The following is a 14,779-nucleotide window of genomic DNA, read 5'->3' on the forward strand; positions in this document are numbered from 1 at the left end:
GATGCCTACGTCCTAACATCTACCTGCATGCCAAATTTCAGCCCGATACGTCCAGTGGTTTGGGCTGTGCGTTGATAGATCACTATATCAGTCACCTTTGAGTTTTATATAATATACCTCTATAGATTGTTAAACGTAAAAACTAAGAGAAATTCAAATCCTCCCTTTTCATAATATTAGTTCAGAATTTCGTTATTTATTAGCCCAAAACTTGAATTCTATAACTAAAACTATTCTAGTTGCCGTGTTGTAGACAACAACGCGTGCTGTGTTCGCGCGCAAAATTTGAACTCGGCGCCAATTTTTCTGTGACCCGGCGGCGGCGGCGGCGCGCCGGGGTCTCTCGGCGGCGGCACGCCGGCGTGGCGCGGACCTCTAATACAAACTAAGAAATATGCTCCCAAAACAGTTTGCTGACATCTTAGAGTCTTACTTATCACAACGTATGTTTAGAGTAAGACAAGATGATGCATATTCAGACCTTAAGCCTATAAAGGCTGGAGTACCGCAAGGAAGTGTCCTGGGTCCTATTCTGTACTTGTTGTACACTTGCGATATTCCTGAGTTAGAGAACAACACCATTGCAACATTTGCGGATGACACAGCTATAATGGCTACAGGTGACACTCAAGAAGAAGCAGTAGAAAAAGTTCAGACAGCTGTTAATACGATATTTGACTGGACGAAAAAATGGAGAATAAAACTCAATGAGTCTAAATCTATTCACATAGACTTCACAAACAAAAAGCCAAATTATCACCCGGTATACATAAATAATCATGTAATACCTTATCAAAATACAGCCAAATATCTGGGTATGACTCTTGACGCAAAGCTTCGCTGGAAGGCTCATGTCAAAAAGAAACGCGAAGAGCTAGAGCTTCGCTATAAGGCTATGTACTGGCTAATTGGCAAGCTTTCTTCACTCTCAAAGCAAAACAAGTTACTCTTGTATAAACAAGTCCTTATGCCTTTGTGGACTTATGGTAGTCAGCTTTGGGGCTGTACCAAACAAAGCAATATCACTATCATACAACGATTCCAAAATAAAGTACTGAGAGAGATCGTGAATGCTCCTTGGTACATTAGAAATGACGACCTACATCGGGACCTTAAAGTAGATCTCGTCACGGACATAATTAAAAAGAACGCCGAAGCTCACGAACGCAGACTTCACCATCATGTGAACGTCGAGGCTATCCAGCTCCTTGACAACACGGACATAGTGAGAAGACTGAAAAGGACAAAACCTTTTGAGTTAGTTTAGTGAAGTGTCAGTGTAATATAGTGATTGCTATTCATAAAGAACACATGAATAAAGTGTCTTCGCCTTAAATAGAGACATTAAGAAGTGTTAATGGACACATTCTTAGACATACTATACCTAGCAAATTAAGTTAGATTTATATTACTCATTAGCCTATAGTAAAAGGCTAGATCGTAATTTTCAATAATGATACCTTAGGTTCATTATTTTAGGTAAAAAAAAAAAAAAACGATTCTAGTAGACTGTAGAAGTCTAAAGGAAAATAAAGTTAGTGCTGATTTACACAGGGTCAGTAGACAAGTCAAGAAGAAATTCGGCGCCGCGACTGACTCGTCTACTGACCCTGTGTAAATCAGCACTTATATTCATAATAATTAATTCCTTTATCAATTTTAAAGCACTATTCACTATAAGTACATACATAAATACTGAAAACTGTAAAGAAACCCATTGCCCTAAAAGGCTAAAACAACTCAATGAACTCATTCAAACTTAACTTCATGAAATAATGGTTGTTTTATTTTTCTACATAATATAGGTAGGTATGTATTATTGTTTATTATAAGATACCTTTAAGATACATACGGACGCACATCTAGCGACAAGCTGTTTCATTAAAAATTTAACCGAGTTCAATGTCAAATTGAAACTGGTTGTGAACGCGGTTTGATGAAAAAAGTAGCAAAGTAGATAGGTACGAAATATAAAAAACACCATTCATCAGTAGGTACCTAAGTAATTTTATGTCTTTATGTAACCATTCCTTTTTTAATCACATATGTATACCTCGGATCGTGATCAAACCATATTTTTAGGGTTTCGAAACACAAAAGGAAAATACGGAACCATTCAGGATCACTTTGTTGTCCGTTCGTCTGTCTGTCTGTCAGGACAATTTTTCTCATGCACGCGTGGTTTCTCGCGCTCATACTCATGGTTGAGTAATTTTTGTGTTTAGGGGATATTTGATCATTGCAATTTGTCTGACTGATTAAATATAACATTGTAATAGTTATCTTAATAACATATCAAAAAATCAGACATCTAAAAATAAATTAACTAAGTTCATTTATTGGAGCTTTATAGCGTCTGATAAAAGTTTTGGCTCAGGTGGCGCAGGTGTCACTGGTAGAGCTCCACAAGCATTCAGATATTAAAAAGTACACTAGACTACTGTGAACCGAAACTTACTTAGGGTGGTGGCACCAATTATCGGCCATGTCAACTTTTTTTGAACTTTGACTGGATGTAATTTTTACATTGATAGCTTTTTCTTTCTTACAGTGCCTTATTTAGGTAGATAGATATTGAAACTCCATTACTACATTTTCAAAATTACGAATCCATTGTTACTTTATTTAATATAGAATTTTTATTTCGAGTATGCCGATTTCCCTCAATATCGGCCACTAATAGCAAGATAACACCCTAATATCTGCCGTCTTTGGCCCTAATATCGGCATATCTTTTCTAAGGTGAAGTTAGATCAATAAAACGTAAAACTTGTAACATTTTTTATTATCAATTAAGATACAAATCATTTTTTTAACTCACCTATCATGATTGGTATTTTCGTTACATTGTCTTAAAAATTAAAAGTAATGTAACTAATTCAGTATTCTTAAGACAATTAATAAAGATACCGGGTTAAATGAGACTTGTGTCCATCAACTAGAAAAAGAATTGGCTTTGAAATGTTATCAGAAATCACCCAATCATTATAGCCATTTGCAACATATTCATAGAATACTACATACACTTCTCATCCACCAATATTTGATAAACTGAGAAACCAGGATGGTGCTATAAACGATTACTTTAGTGGTCTATGGATATAGGGAAATCATCCATCGGAGGCAAAGATTCTCCTGCTGTAGATATGACTAGCAAAACAGTTATTGTTATTTTTTCACTACCCTTAGCAACTTCATAAATTTTCTTCCATACCTTAGGCTCTATTACTTCACCTGTCTTCGGACAAATACTAAAGCTCGTCTTATCCCTATTTAATATTCTCCGTGGATCTTGTAATAATTATGTCTTCCGTGCCCGATTGATTTTAATTTTTATATGTTCTTGTAAGTCATTAAACCACTTTCTTCTGTAACTACAGCCCTGGCCAGAGTAATAGCTTCTGGAGCCCTTTCATTAAGAATTGAGTGTCTTTTTAAAAACAAGGAATACCACTTTTTCTTTGGTTGTCCATTTTAAACGGATTGGATCTTTTATCTTATTTTATCATATTTTTAACGCTATTTATCACATTGCTACGTGATCTAGGAAAACCACAAATAGCCATCCGTATCATCCATTGAACAATTTCATCTTCTTCGACGGTATCTCTACCAACTGTGCAATCTGTGTCTATTCTTCCATGAAGTCTACCTTGTAAAGTGGTCGTCGGAATGTTGTATTGTCGAATTGCGTCTCTGATGCTCATACTTTGATTTTTGACGGCATTCACTGCCGGCACAATGCCGGCATGATTATCAAAAATTAAAATACATCTTGTATCACTAGCCCTGTTTATTGTAAAGTCCGACGGTACGGTAGTAGAAAAGGTTTTACTAAGGTGGCCGTTATTACGCATCGATTCTCTCTATATCGGCCGCAGCTAATAAAAATCTTTTTAGGCGGCCGACTTTAGGATCTAGTGATCAAACGGAGCTGCTGTTTCATTTCTAACCTTATTAATATCACTGCTAACATATAAAATAGCTAAACATGTTATTTAAAGTTTTCATACATTACCCCAATATCGACCACCCGGCCGATGTTGAGATTTATCAATAAATACAGATCCCTAATCTCGGCCCCGCAATTATTTCATTAAAAAGACAAATAAATGTAAAAACACACTATTTTATCGATAATTTGACTGTTTTTCTTTAAGAATATATAAATTTAAATACTATAGGTTTGTTTAATTCCATTAAAATACTTATCCACGTAAAGCGTCGACTCAGGGATTTGACTCCGCAATGCCGCCAAACTACGCATATTCGTACCTGCGCGTGCTCTATGGCCAACTGAATCTTCAACAGTTAAGGTACCCACACCGAAATTTGGGAGGTTTTGCTTATGTATATAGAGTCTCTTTTTGCATAAAAAATTTTATGATATAAGATCGATATTTATAGTTATATTCCATTTTCTCGAAAAGGCCGATATTAGGAGCAGGCCGATAATAGGAGACTCCACCCTATATGCTTTAGAAAATAAGTTTTGTCTTACGGCTCTGGGATCTTACTCAAAGCATCGTCTTTATCTATACTAATACTAATATTATAAGGCTGAAGAGTTTGTTTGTTTGAACGCGCTAATCTCAGGAACTACTGGTCCGATTTGAAAAATTATTTCGGTGTTGGATAGCCCATTTATAGAGGAAGGCTAACAGGAGCGGAGCCACGCGGGTGAACCCGCGGAGCGCAGCTAGCCATAGATAAAGGAAAAATTGCTAAATTAAAAGTTATAACATAGGTATAACAATAAAAAATAGGTTTGTTCGGAACCCTGGGTGTGCAAGTAAGACTCGCTCTTGATCAGTATTTTATTTTATACATAACAAACATTCCAACGAACGGTGAAGGAAAAACATCGTGAGGAAACCGATATGTCGAAGAATTAAAAAAGTTCGACGACATGTGTCATCCGCCAACCCGCACTTGGCCAGCGTGGTGGATTATGGCCTGTACCCTCATAGGAGGCCCGTGTCCCAGCCGTGGGAACGTATATGGGCTGATGATGATGAAACATTCCAATAATTTTGTAAATGCCAAGTTAACCTCCTGCGTACGTCACTTGTTTACCTACTTCTACAACATCAAGGTTAAGTTTTTATACTAATCAATTTACTCACTTTTATAAAACTAGAAGTTAACAATTACTCATAAAATAAACACTGTTGCTTCTAAACATCAATATTAAAAATATTAGACAATAATAACGATACAAAAACCTGTTGGACGGGTCGCAACTCGCAACATCATCACACGATGTTGTGATTAACACTTCCAATTAAATGCCTATAGGTATACAAAGTATTATTGTACCTACTTGCCTGACATTCAAGGTTTGATGTTAAATAAAATAACTAGGTAAACAAGTTAATGGGACTGAGAAATTAAAGAATTCAATATTTTCGAACATTTTATTACATAGGTACATCGAATAATATCCATGTAAAATATAATTTTGGTCGCAAATTAATGACTAATTTATACTTATGACGTAAACATTAATTAATTCTCGTGGGTTGTAGGCATTCAAATACAGATATTGTATACGATAGGTACATTATTTAATTACCTATTTAATAGCCCAATTAGAGTTTATCAATCATACAAAAATATCATTACAAGAAAACCGTTACCTACGTACAGAATAGAGAATACAGATCTCACACGATTGCACTTTCGTGTTTATGATTAATTATTATTGGCGGAATGCAAAAAAACTAATTACATCTATTTACTCACGTAGACTAAAACACCATTGTTCTTTAGTCCATTTTATAAAACTTATGGAAAATCGCTAGCGGGTTTCCTTCAATAAGTAAAAAAACATTTAATGGATAGGATTTTGCTAAGTATAAGATTGAAAACGTAAAGAATACATATAACATAAGTTATTTAAAAGATGCTTTCTATGTTGCCTTGCCTCATTATTTTATGTTGCTAGTTGGCCAAAAGATTTCAAAGACAATTTTATTCCACACATAACTACTTGTCACAAACTAGTTTTAATTATGTAAAAATACGAAAAGATACTTTATATCTAGCCATTAAATAATAATAATTAATAGTATATTTGCTGACAAAATCATGGTCAACAAATAAACATATTTTATCACACGCTTACACTAACTAAAATAGGGCTGCCAAAAGCAGTATTAAATTGTACCCAAAATTGCAACTCGATTCATAACATGGCACATTAAAACAATTAAAAAAGGTAAATAAATTTTAAACTACGACTAGAGATAATTATTTAAGTAAATCACCAAAAATATATAGGCCAGCATAATAATCTAAACTCATTCTGCTTGATGACTTAAATCATAATATGCAACTATTTGTTGAGATGACCCTAAGCAAGGGTGTATAGTGTATACGTTGTGTATATTCGTGCTCGTGATTAAATAACAAATCTGGCAGCCCCGAGAAAATATTTAAAAATATTAACTATATTGGTTAAATATTACATAATGGGAACTTACAATTACGCAACAAGATCAACATTATGGAAAATTGAATGGCCACAAGTGGACGATGAATTATATTACGGCCTAATCCCTAATAACTACCTAGTTTATGTGCTAGATATTACGATGTTAAATATTACAATGCAGGCAAAGGGCAACTGGGAACAGCTTTTATCATTAAAAAAGACGGGTTGCACTCCGGGAGTGCCGGCAGAAGTGAAAACTTGATTATTAACGTTCAGCATGTTTGATATTTTGGAATGGTATCCGTCTTACGCATGGAATATAAGGGCCAAAAAAAAAAACATCCGTCTTACGCTTTTTCGATCAGGCCACGTGTCCTGACGCGAGTTTAAGATTTTATACCCAACGCCGCTAAAGAAGTTTTCACTTCAAAAAAATTAATAACACACAGAAGAAATTTTCAAATCCACTAGCAATTTGGTGGATAAATTTATGTTATTAAGTTTATTTCTTACAGAGATACTTTCCAATTGAATTTCTGATAGTATATTGCACAGCGGTGGAAATGGATTTAATTATCATACTGTACAAGTTCTTCAACTATAAAACCTCCTAACTTAAGCCCTAAAATAGGATAAAAACAGTCACAGTACAAATTCTCTTAAAACATCCACTAAACAATCATGATTACATGCTATATACAGACATTGAACACCAGGTGCCATGGGATACATATAGATAACATGTAAACATATCCAAGCATTACACAAAAAGTCTTATCCTAAACTTTTGATATCATTTAATAATTGAATAAACATTCAGTCAAATATTTGTATACTACAATTGTATATTTACAACATTAAATACCAATCAATAAATGGATAATTTTATTATTACCAAAATGTGTAAACTTAAAATGATAAGAGTACACATATTTGTTTTCTCTAAAATTCAAATAGATGATTGTAACAATATACAAATGATTTAAATTTATTGAGCACCCTGGCAAGAGCAATTATTTACATATTGTATTATGGACCCTCCATCCAATGGATTACAAATTGGCCTTATAGCATCAGCATATTAAGAAAGAAAGAAAGATCATTTATTAGATATTTAATTGGATACATTCCTACAGAGTACAGATATACAAAATAGGGTACCTATTTGAATAAAGTCTACACAAGTAATAAATTTATGTAACATTACCTGATATTATCCAAGATATCATTGAATATATTTCATATGAAAATAAATAAAAATAGTTGTTGTTGTTCTCCAATAAAATTATCACGTTATTTTAAATATTGTCTTTTAGCCTATGTTAAGACTATGACAATCAACAATTATTATATTTGACTTATGTAGTAAAGTAACTCGTTCCATTATAGGAAATCCATTGGATAGGTAAGTCTAGGTACTTAAACAATGCCACATTAAGATCTTTAAGAATAATTTAATAGAAATGATTATAGTATCATAATATACTTAAGTTATTCGTAGCAACACAATGTTACATCAAATTACATCAGCAATAATTAAATCAAGTTTATATAAAAATAAAGATAATATCAAACAAGCTATTATTCGTTGCAAATATTAAAGGAAATGTAGCCTCAGTCACTATTTTGGTAAAAACCCAATTTGTTTTGTTCTACATAATATGTAAGTATTTAAAAATCCCATGCTCAAACTATTGCTACCTTTACCAACTATTTTACCCTGCTTGTCACAACTTGTTTCCCTTTGAAACAAGTATTGTCAATAGAAATGGCTTTTCAAACCCTGCCATTATAAATTCGCCAATGTTCCTCACCTTTACAATCACCAAATGATAAAACTGAACAGGCAATTATTCAATCATTTAAAGAAACAATTTAACCCATTGAGCCCCGAAAGGCCCGATCGGTCCACAACACAATAGATTTTCTATTGTGTCTGTGATTCCGGGGCCTGAGTTAACTAAATTAACATCAGCTGTTTGGATGTTACTAAATGAATTATTTGTCACAATAACAACTACCTCTATATAGTTATGTGTCATACAATTACATCTATACAAATTTAGTGCCTCAGTTTTTCCCAACAATATATCATCATACTTAATTTAATATTTATGAAAAATCCTTAGTATCATGTTTGGCACAAAGTAATCTACATTACTTGTTTAATAGTATCCAATTTAAAAAAGCTTAACAAAAAGGTTTTATGACATCCTACCCTTCAACATATAAAAAAAAAAATTAAAAATTAATAAACATAAAGACTAACTTTATGGAGGGACAAGTTGGACACAATTTGGCTCCGAATGGTATTTTAAAAACAAAATACATTCATTTTAACACGCATCATTCAAACATAGATGATGTACTATTTAATGTGTAATTATTTAACTTATGAAACTATATTTGCACAGAGATGCCCATTTGAAGGAACACACATAAAATTAACAGTCTGAAAGGCAACTATGCCTTTTTAATTGTTCACTGTTGTCATCGCTATCAGAATTTTTCCTTTTTCTAGTATCAAATCTAACTCCAGTCTCTTGCACAACCTTTTCACTATTCTTAATTGCAGAAATTATGTTTTCCTTTGATGGAGCTACCAATTTTAATTCATCATAGCTTTCACTCACAGCTGGTTCTACCAAATGCATAACAATTCTTTCCAAGTGCTTTGGATGTTCAACAGGAGCATCATCTGTAGCAACTACTTTGTCAGTTTGATTTCTGCCATCATCTACCATAACTGAATATTTACGTTTCATCTCTTTCATCATTTTATGGCCATATTCCTCGCCTATAACACTGTTTACACAGACAAAGCTTTGAACCTTTTTTGTATCTTTATCAATTTCTAAATAACCTCTTGTTCGCATATAAATGAAATGACCAGACCGGGACATTAATCTATAATAAGACTCACCAAATTCCTTGCTCTGATCGTACATCTGGCGCAACACACAAATTACCCAACGCACATCTTCTTTGTGCATAAAAACAAAAGCAGATGTCCCAGTCACTTCTTCAGTCATATAGCCAGCTGCTAATGATATGCTCTGGTCACATTGAACAATTCTGCCGTCAATTAGATGCCTTGTCCAGTATTCTGTGTATGCTGTTGGTGGCAGCATTCTTGGTGGTAATGGGTTAGTGATCAGGTGGACCATACCAATGAAAACAAAATCGTTGCCACTGGAAGAAAATGTTCTCTGGTGTCGCACCCTCTGCCTGCGAATTGTTTTCTCATCTTCTACTCCGTTAGATGTAGCTTTATCTGATCGACGAAGCATGCCATCAATGCGGCAACGCTCATATTTTGGAGGATCAGCTCGTGTACCAGCACGCATTAGTCTGATACTAAAGTTATGATGCTGTTCAAACATTTTAGCGTCACAGCCTGTCTGCAGTTGAACGGGATAGATATGCTTTCTTAGTGTTTCTTTATCTTCAATGTGAACATAATTATAAATGTCTTGGCCAAGCAAATCAATGTGACAGTAACCTAATTTTTCCTGAACATTGGGAGAAACATTGAAGATGCGACCGCGACAAGTGACAGCAATCATAAAACCGCCAATAATATCAAAAAATTTCAGAATTGCGTTTGACCATGTTTCTAAGTGACAACATTTGATTGAATTACCAAAGACATGTTCATTTCGTAACTTATTAGCAGCAAGTCTCAAAACACTTGTCTTATCAACTTTACGTTGAGAGTGCACTATATCAGAGAGAAGGGTCATCATTTGTCCAATTTCCGAATTGAATTGACTTCGGCGATGTTTCTCTGCTATAATCCGACATTCTCTATCGCTCGCTTTAGCCCTAGGTAATTCTGGTGAATAAGCTTCGGAAGAAGAATCGCCACAGCTGGAACTTCGTGCCTCAAATTTTAATGTGTGACTATGTTGTGGTACAGACATAGACATTCCAAAATCTGGACTAGCAAGGCCCATTGGAGCCGATGCTGCTGGATAGACATTCAGCCTCGTATTCGCAGCTCCTGAAGCCGCCATCGTGAACACAACCAATATTAAATATTATTAACAAGTCGTCCTTGTTTAGATGTCATTCATACACTTACACTGAGGACACAGAAATAAATAACAGAATAAACATTACATTTTTGTCTTGAATTCGTCTAAGATTAAAAAAAATATTCTAATAATGTTTACTTGTTTTTCATAAATTCTTCGGTAATGTTTATTTTCATATATTTCACTAGATAGCACGTTTTTTTCCAAATATTATCACAACAACCGAGCGTGCGACACTACCGTACACCACGACCAATCGCTGAATCGCAAATCGCAATCAGAAATTGTGATGACCATAGATATGACAAAAGTACCAAGCATGCAAGCAAAGATGAAAGAGGATCAGTGTGACCAGATTAAATTTTACAAAAATACCGAGGCACCTCAAAAAAATACTGAAATATACCGACTTACATAGGACATCACCAATAAAAATACTGATTTTCTTAACACGTTTTATTTCTGTGTTTTATTTATTCATCCTCACAATAAATGTTAGAGTTATATTTTAACATCCTTTTCGAAGGATTAAAATTTACACAACCTCCTTCATCCTTAACACCTTGCTTTGTTTTTAAAATTGCTGACACATTTTTGTTTATAAATCTGTTTCTCTTAGATGTTTCTTTGCAAGAAGCTTATATCTAATACACTGGAGATTGCACTATGACCATTGACTTGTCACAAGAAAATATAACCTTGAATGACGTCAGTGTTGTTTTTTGTCTCTTTCTGTGGGTGACCACACTGGTTTGTATATTCAGGATTTTTCGAAATAGAAAAAACTAAAAATCATGGTCTATAAATAATAACGACATATATTTTTAACAGTATTAATTATATTATAATATTACTGGCCATACTTTATAGGTACATACAATTTTAATTGGTATAGAATGATAATTTTAAATAACTCTTGGCTACAAAGCCTGGATATGAACCGATATATAGCATTAACAATTAACATCCTTTGTAAATAGAGGAAAGTTGTGTTTTGCATCAGATGCTGTTTACCAAATTGTAAGCTACTCAGATCTTCTTTTTAAACGCGTTGCTTCGACGGGTCAATTTCAAGCCAAAATCATCAAAGAAAAACTGTTTATAGCAGCCTTGTAAAAATTTCAGCTAACTTTGTTTATTTTTCAAAAGGTATTTTTTCTCTGGGTAGTAATCCTCAGTAATTTTACCCTTGATAGGCACATATATTTATTTTTACTTCATTTTTTGGAAAACTGAAATACGTAAAACAAAAAAATGTGTGCGTGTACTAGTGTAGGTACACACGTAAGAAGAGAAAGTTCTTTATGAGTTTATGACATTATTTTTCGAAAAATAATTAACTATATGCAACTTTACAGAAATACGTCGAATCACGCGTGGTAGGGATAAGAAAAAGATGGCGCGTAACGGAAAAATGTCACGCGTAACGAAAAACTGTTACACTAAATTTTTATCCAACTCCGATAAAGAAGTTTCACTTCAAAAATTAAGCTAAAAAAATGAATTACAATGTAAAAAAGATCAAACTTAAAACCATAATATGTGAGTGCAATACTGATCTCGTACGTTGTTTCATTACTAGTATCAAAATCTTTGAAATGGTGTTCTAAATGTTCATCATAATATTGTTATTACAATATTTTCTTCGCTATCCGTAAAATCTCGTCATCATGGTTACCTTACATGTTAAATTTGTTTATTGAAAAATGATTAAATTATTAGGAAAAGAAGATAGATAGAAGATATTTAACATGATTGCTTAGTAAATTGATGATAAATGTGACGATTTTTGCCGTGAAAATGATTCTAAGCAGGTAAATGCACGAGTATTGAGGAATATTGTAAATAACGTAAATATACACTTGCCTGTGAAATTTTATCCCAGAATTTGGTTTCCAAACACTTTTGCAATTTTGCACAATACAATACATTCGGAAAATATTTATTGAATACGCAACAACAAAAATTACCATATTGACAAACTGAGAGTAGCCATAATTTTATTATGGTGACTACCTGTGGTGACTACCCATATTAAGAGGGTGTGACTTTTTCATGATTGGCTCAGATACTTAGTAAATTTAGCATAATTAATAATAATTGTCTCATCCAACAATGCTTCAAATGATGTTGTTGGTAATTTATCAACAACCTCATGTACAAAAACTCACCTTTTGCACAGAAAATTAAAGTTATAGTAGCCTTGGGAAAACTTCGTATTAACAGTGGCAATACCAAGTTAGGTGTGAAAGGGATAAAAAACATAAGTAAGGGTTAATGAACTTGTCCTCAGTCGACAGTGCTAGACGAGTCCTTGACGATATCTCCAGTGTACTAAAGCTGGGTATCGACTTCGCGCTCCGAGAGATCGAACATTCGCGCACACTCCAGCCGCGTGAAATGGATACCAGTTTGGAACGCGCGCCAAGATGTTCGTTGGAGCGGTCGAACGCGGAGCGGTCCGTTCCGTCGGGTGTCGGTTTTTTACCACGCATTAACGTGGCGCGCGCGCCAATGGAGACGGTTTGTCGGTATTTTTTTGTGTTTGTAGCGCTCCGAATAATAATTCTGGGACTATCCTAGATATAGACTGCTTTGAAACTCTGAACAGGTATTGCAAGCTTGTATACGAGTCTCCAGCCTTTCAGTCATTGATAGCTTCGCGAAACTGGGTGTCCATTTTTTTCACCTTTGGCTCTATCAAGTTATGCAAGCAATCAAAATCTTCTGTAGACATTCTTGTGAAGTTTTTTATTGTGTCTTCTATCACTTCGAACTGCTAACTCTTTTAAGTGTCACTCCATACTGCATTCTTTTTCGGTACAGCTCTTTATCCACCAACGCACTTTTCGTTTCTGTTTTTTTCTTTTTTATTATGCTGTGTATAATTACAAAAGCTGCTGCTGCTCGTACACGACTAGCTTCCATGATGAACGGTCAAACACTGAAACAGTTGCCACGCGCGCCAGGCGCGCTTAGTTGATATTCTTCAAATATTTGGAACGCGCTCCGGGGAACGCACTCTCGGCGCGGTCATTCAGGGCGCGCGCGTCAGGAGCGCGAAGTCGATACCCAGCATATAGCTTCTTGGTCTGATTCTATGGTGATTTTAAAAATAAAAATGTCATTGTCAGTTAAGCTGATGACACCTAAATGATAAAATAGTGACCTGTCGAAAAAAAAAGAAAAAAAGCGCGGGAAACTTCGAACGAGGCGGGAGCGTGTTTTAAATTTTAATTTTAAATTAAACTTAATTTTATGATCAGAGGAGTAATTTGTTGTAAATATTATAGTATTTAGTGTAAATAGTTATAGTTTTATATTATATTGGTAAGTTTTATTGTTAATATTATTTTTAATAGGTACCTATGTAAATTGTATATTTCAATTGAGTCTCCTTCATAGAAATCTATGAAGGATCCTCCTGATCCTTTGAATGAGGGATCAGGTCTGGGACCTGGTCCCTCCGTCGCTAGCTATGTAACAATATGTAGCAATGATGACAATTTCGATAAAGATCTACTTGATTGGGAACAAGAAGGTAATAGAAAGAGGAAGCGTGGTAAAAATATAAATACTATTAATAGCCTAGAGAATTTAGATAGTGGTCGCCAGAGTGTTAACTCTAATAGCAACTCTGTATCAGCTAAGGAAAATATTTCAATTGATTTACAGTCTAATTCTTTAATTAGAAATATATACACTGAACATGACTCTTTTCCATTTGTTGTTCATGTACAAAGATGTGAATCATCACCCGGTGATGGCTCTACGTTGCATCCAATTACATTTGGCAATTTTTGAAAAAAAATAGTTTTAAAAATATTGTAGCAGGCAGTGTCAAAAGAATAGGCAGGAATAGATGCGTTGTTGCTTTTTCAACTGCTCATGATGCTAACACATTTATTAATAATAAAGCCTTAGAAACATTCAATCTAAGAGCAAAAATACCATCCTTCCATGTTTCTCGGATAGGCTTAGTAAGAGGCATTCCATCAGAATGGTCTCCGGAAGAAATTAAAGAAAATATAGTTGTTCCTAATGGATGTGGCTCTATAATAAAAGTACGCAGAATTAATTATAAAGTTATTATTGATGGTACAGTTACATGGAAGCCTTCACAATCTGTAATATTAACTTTTGATGGGCAAACACTCCCATCAAGAATATTTATTTGTTATAATTCTTTACCTGTAGAGCTATATATATTTCCAACCATTCAGTGTTATAATTGCTGTAGGTATGGTCACACAAAATCAATTTGTAGATCCAAGCCCCGTTGCTATAAATGCGGGCAAGATCATAG

The 14,779-nt window shown here is 34.3% G+C and overlaps 1 protein-coding gene across 1 annotated transcript; it reads right to left on the reverse strand.

The window, feature by feature from the left end:
* Positions 1-8,400: 8,400 nt before the first annotated feature.
* On the reverse strand, positions 8,401-10,733 carry LOC123696030 (aryl hydrocarbon receptor nuclear translocator-like protein 1). The gene has a single exon (XM_045642019.1). The coding sequence runs from the start codon at positions 10,450-10,452 to the stop codon at positions 8,881-8,883; it is 1,572 nt and encodes a 523-aa protein (XP_045497975.1). The 5' UTR covers positions 10,453-10,733; the 3' UTR covers positions 8,401-8,880.
* Positions 10,734-14,779: the final 4,046 nt, after the last annotated feature.

This window comes from Colias croceus, chromosome 12 (genome assembly GCF_905220415.1).
Source record: "Colias croceus chromosome 12, ilColCroc2.1".
NCBI lineage: Eukaryota > Metazoa > Arthropoda > Insecta > Lepidoptera > Pieridae > Colias > Colias croceus.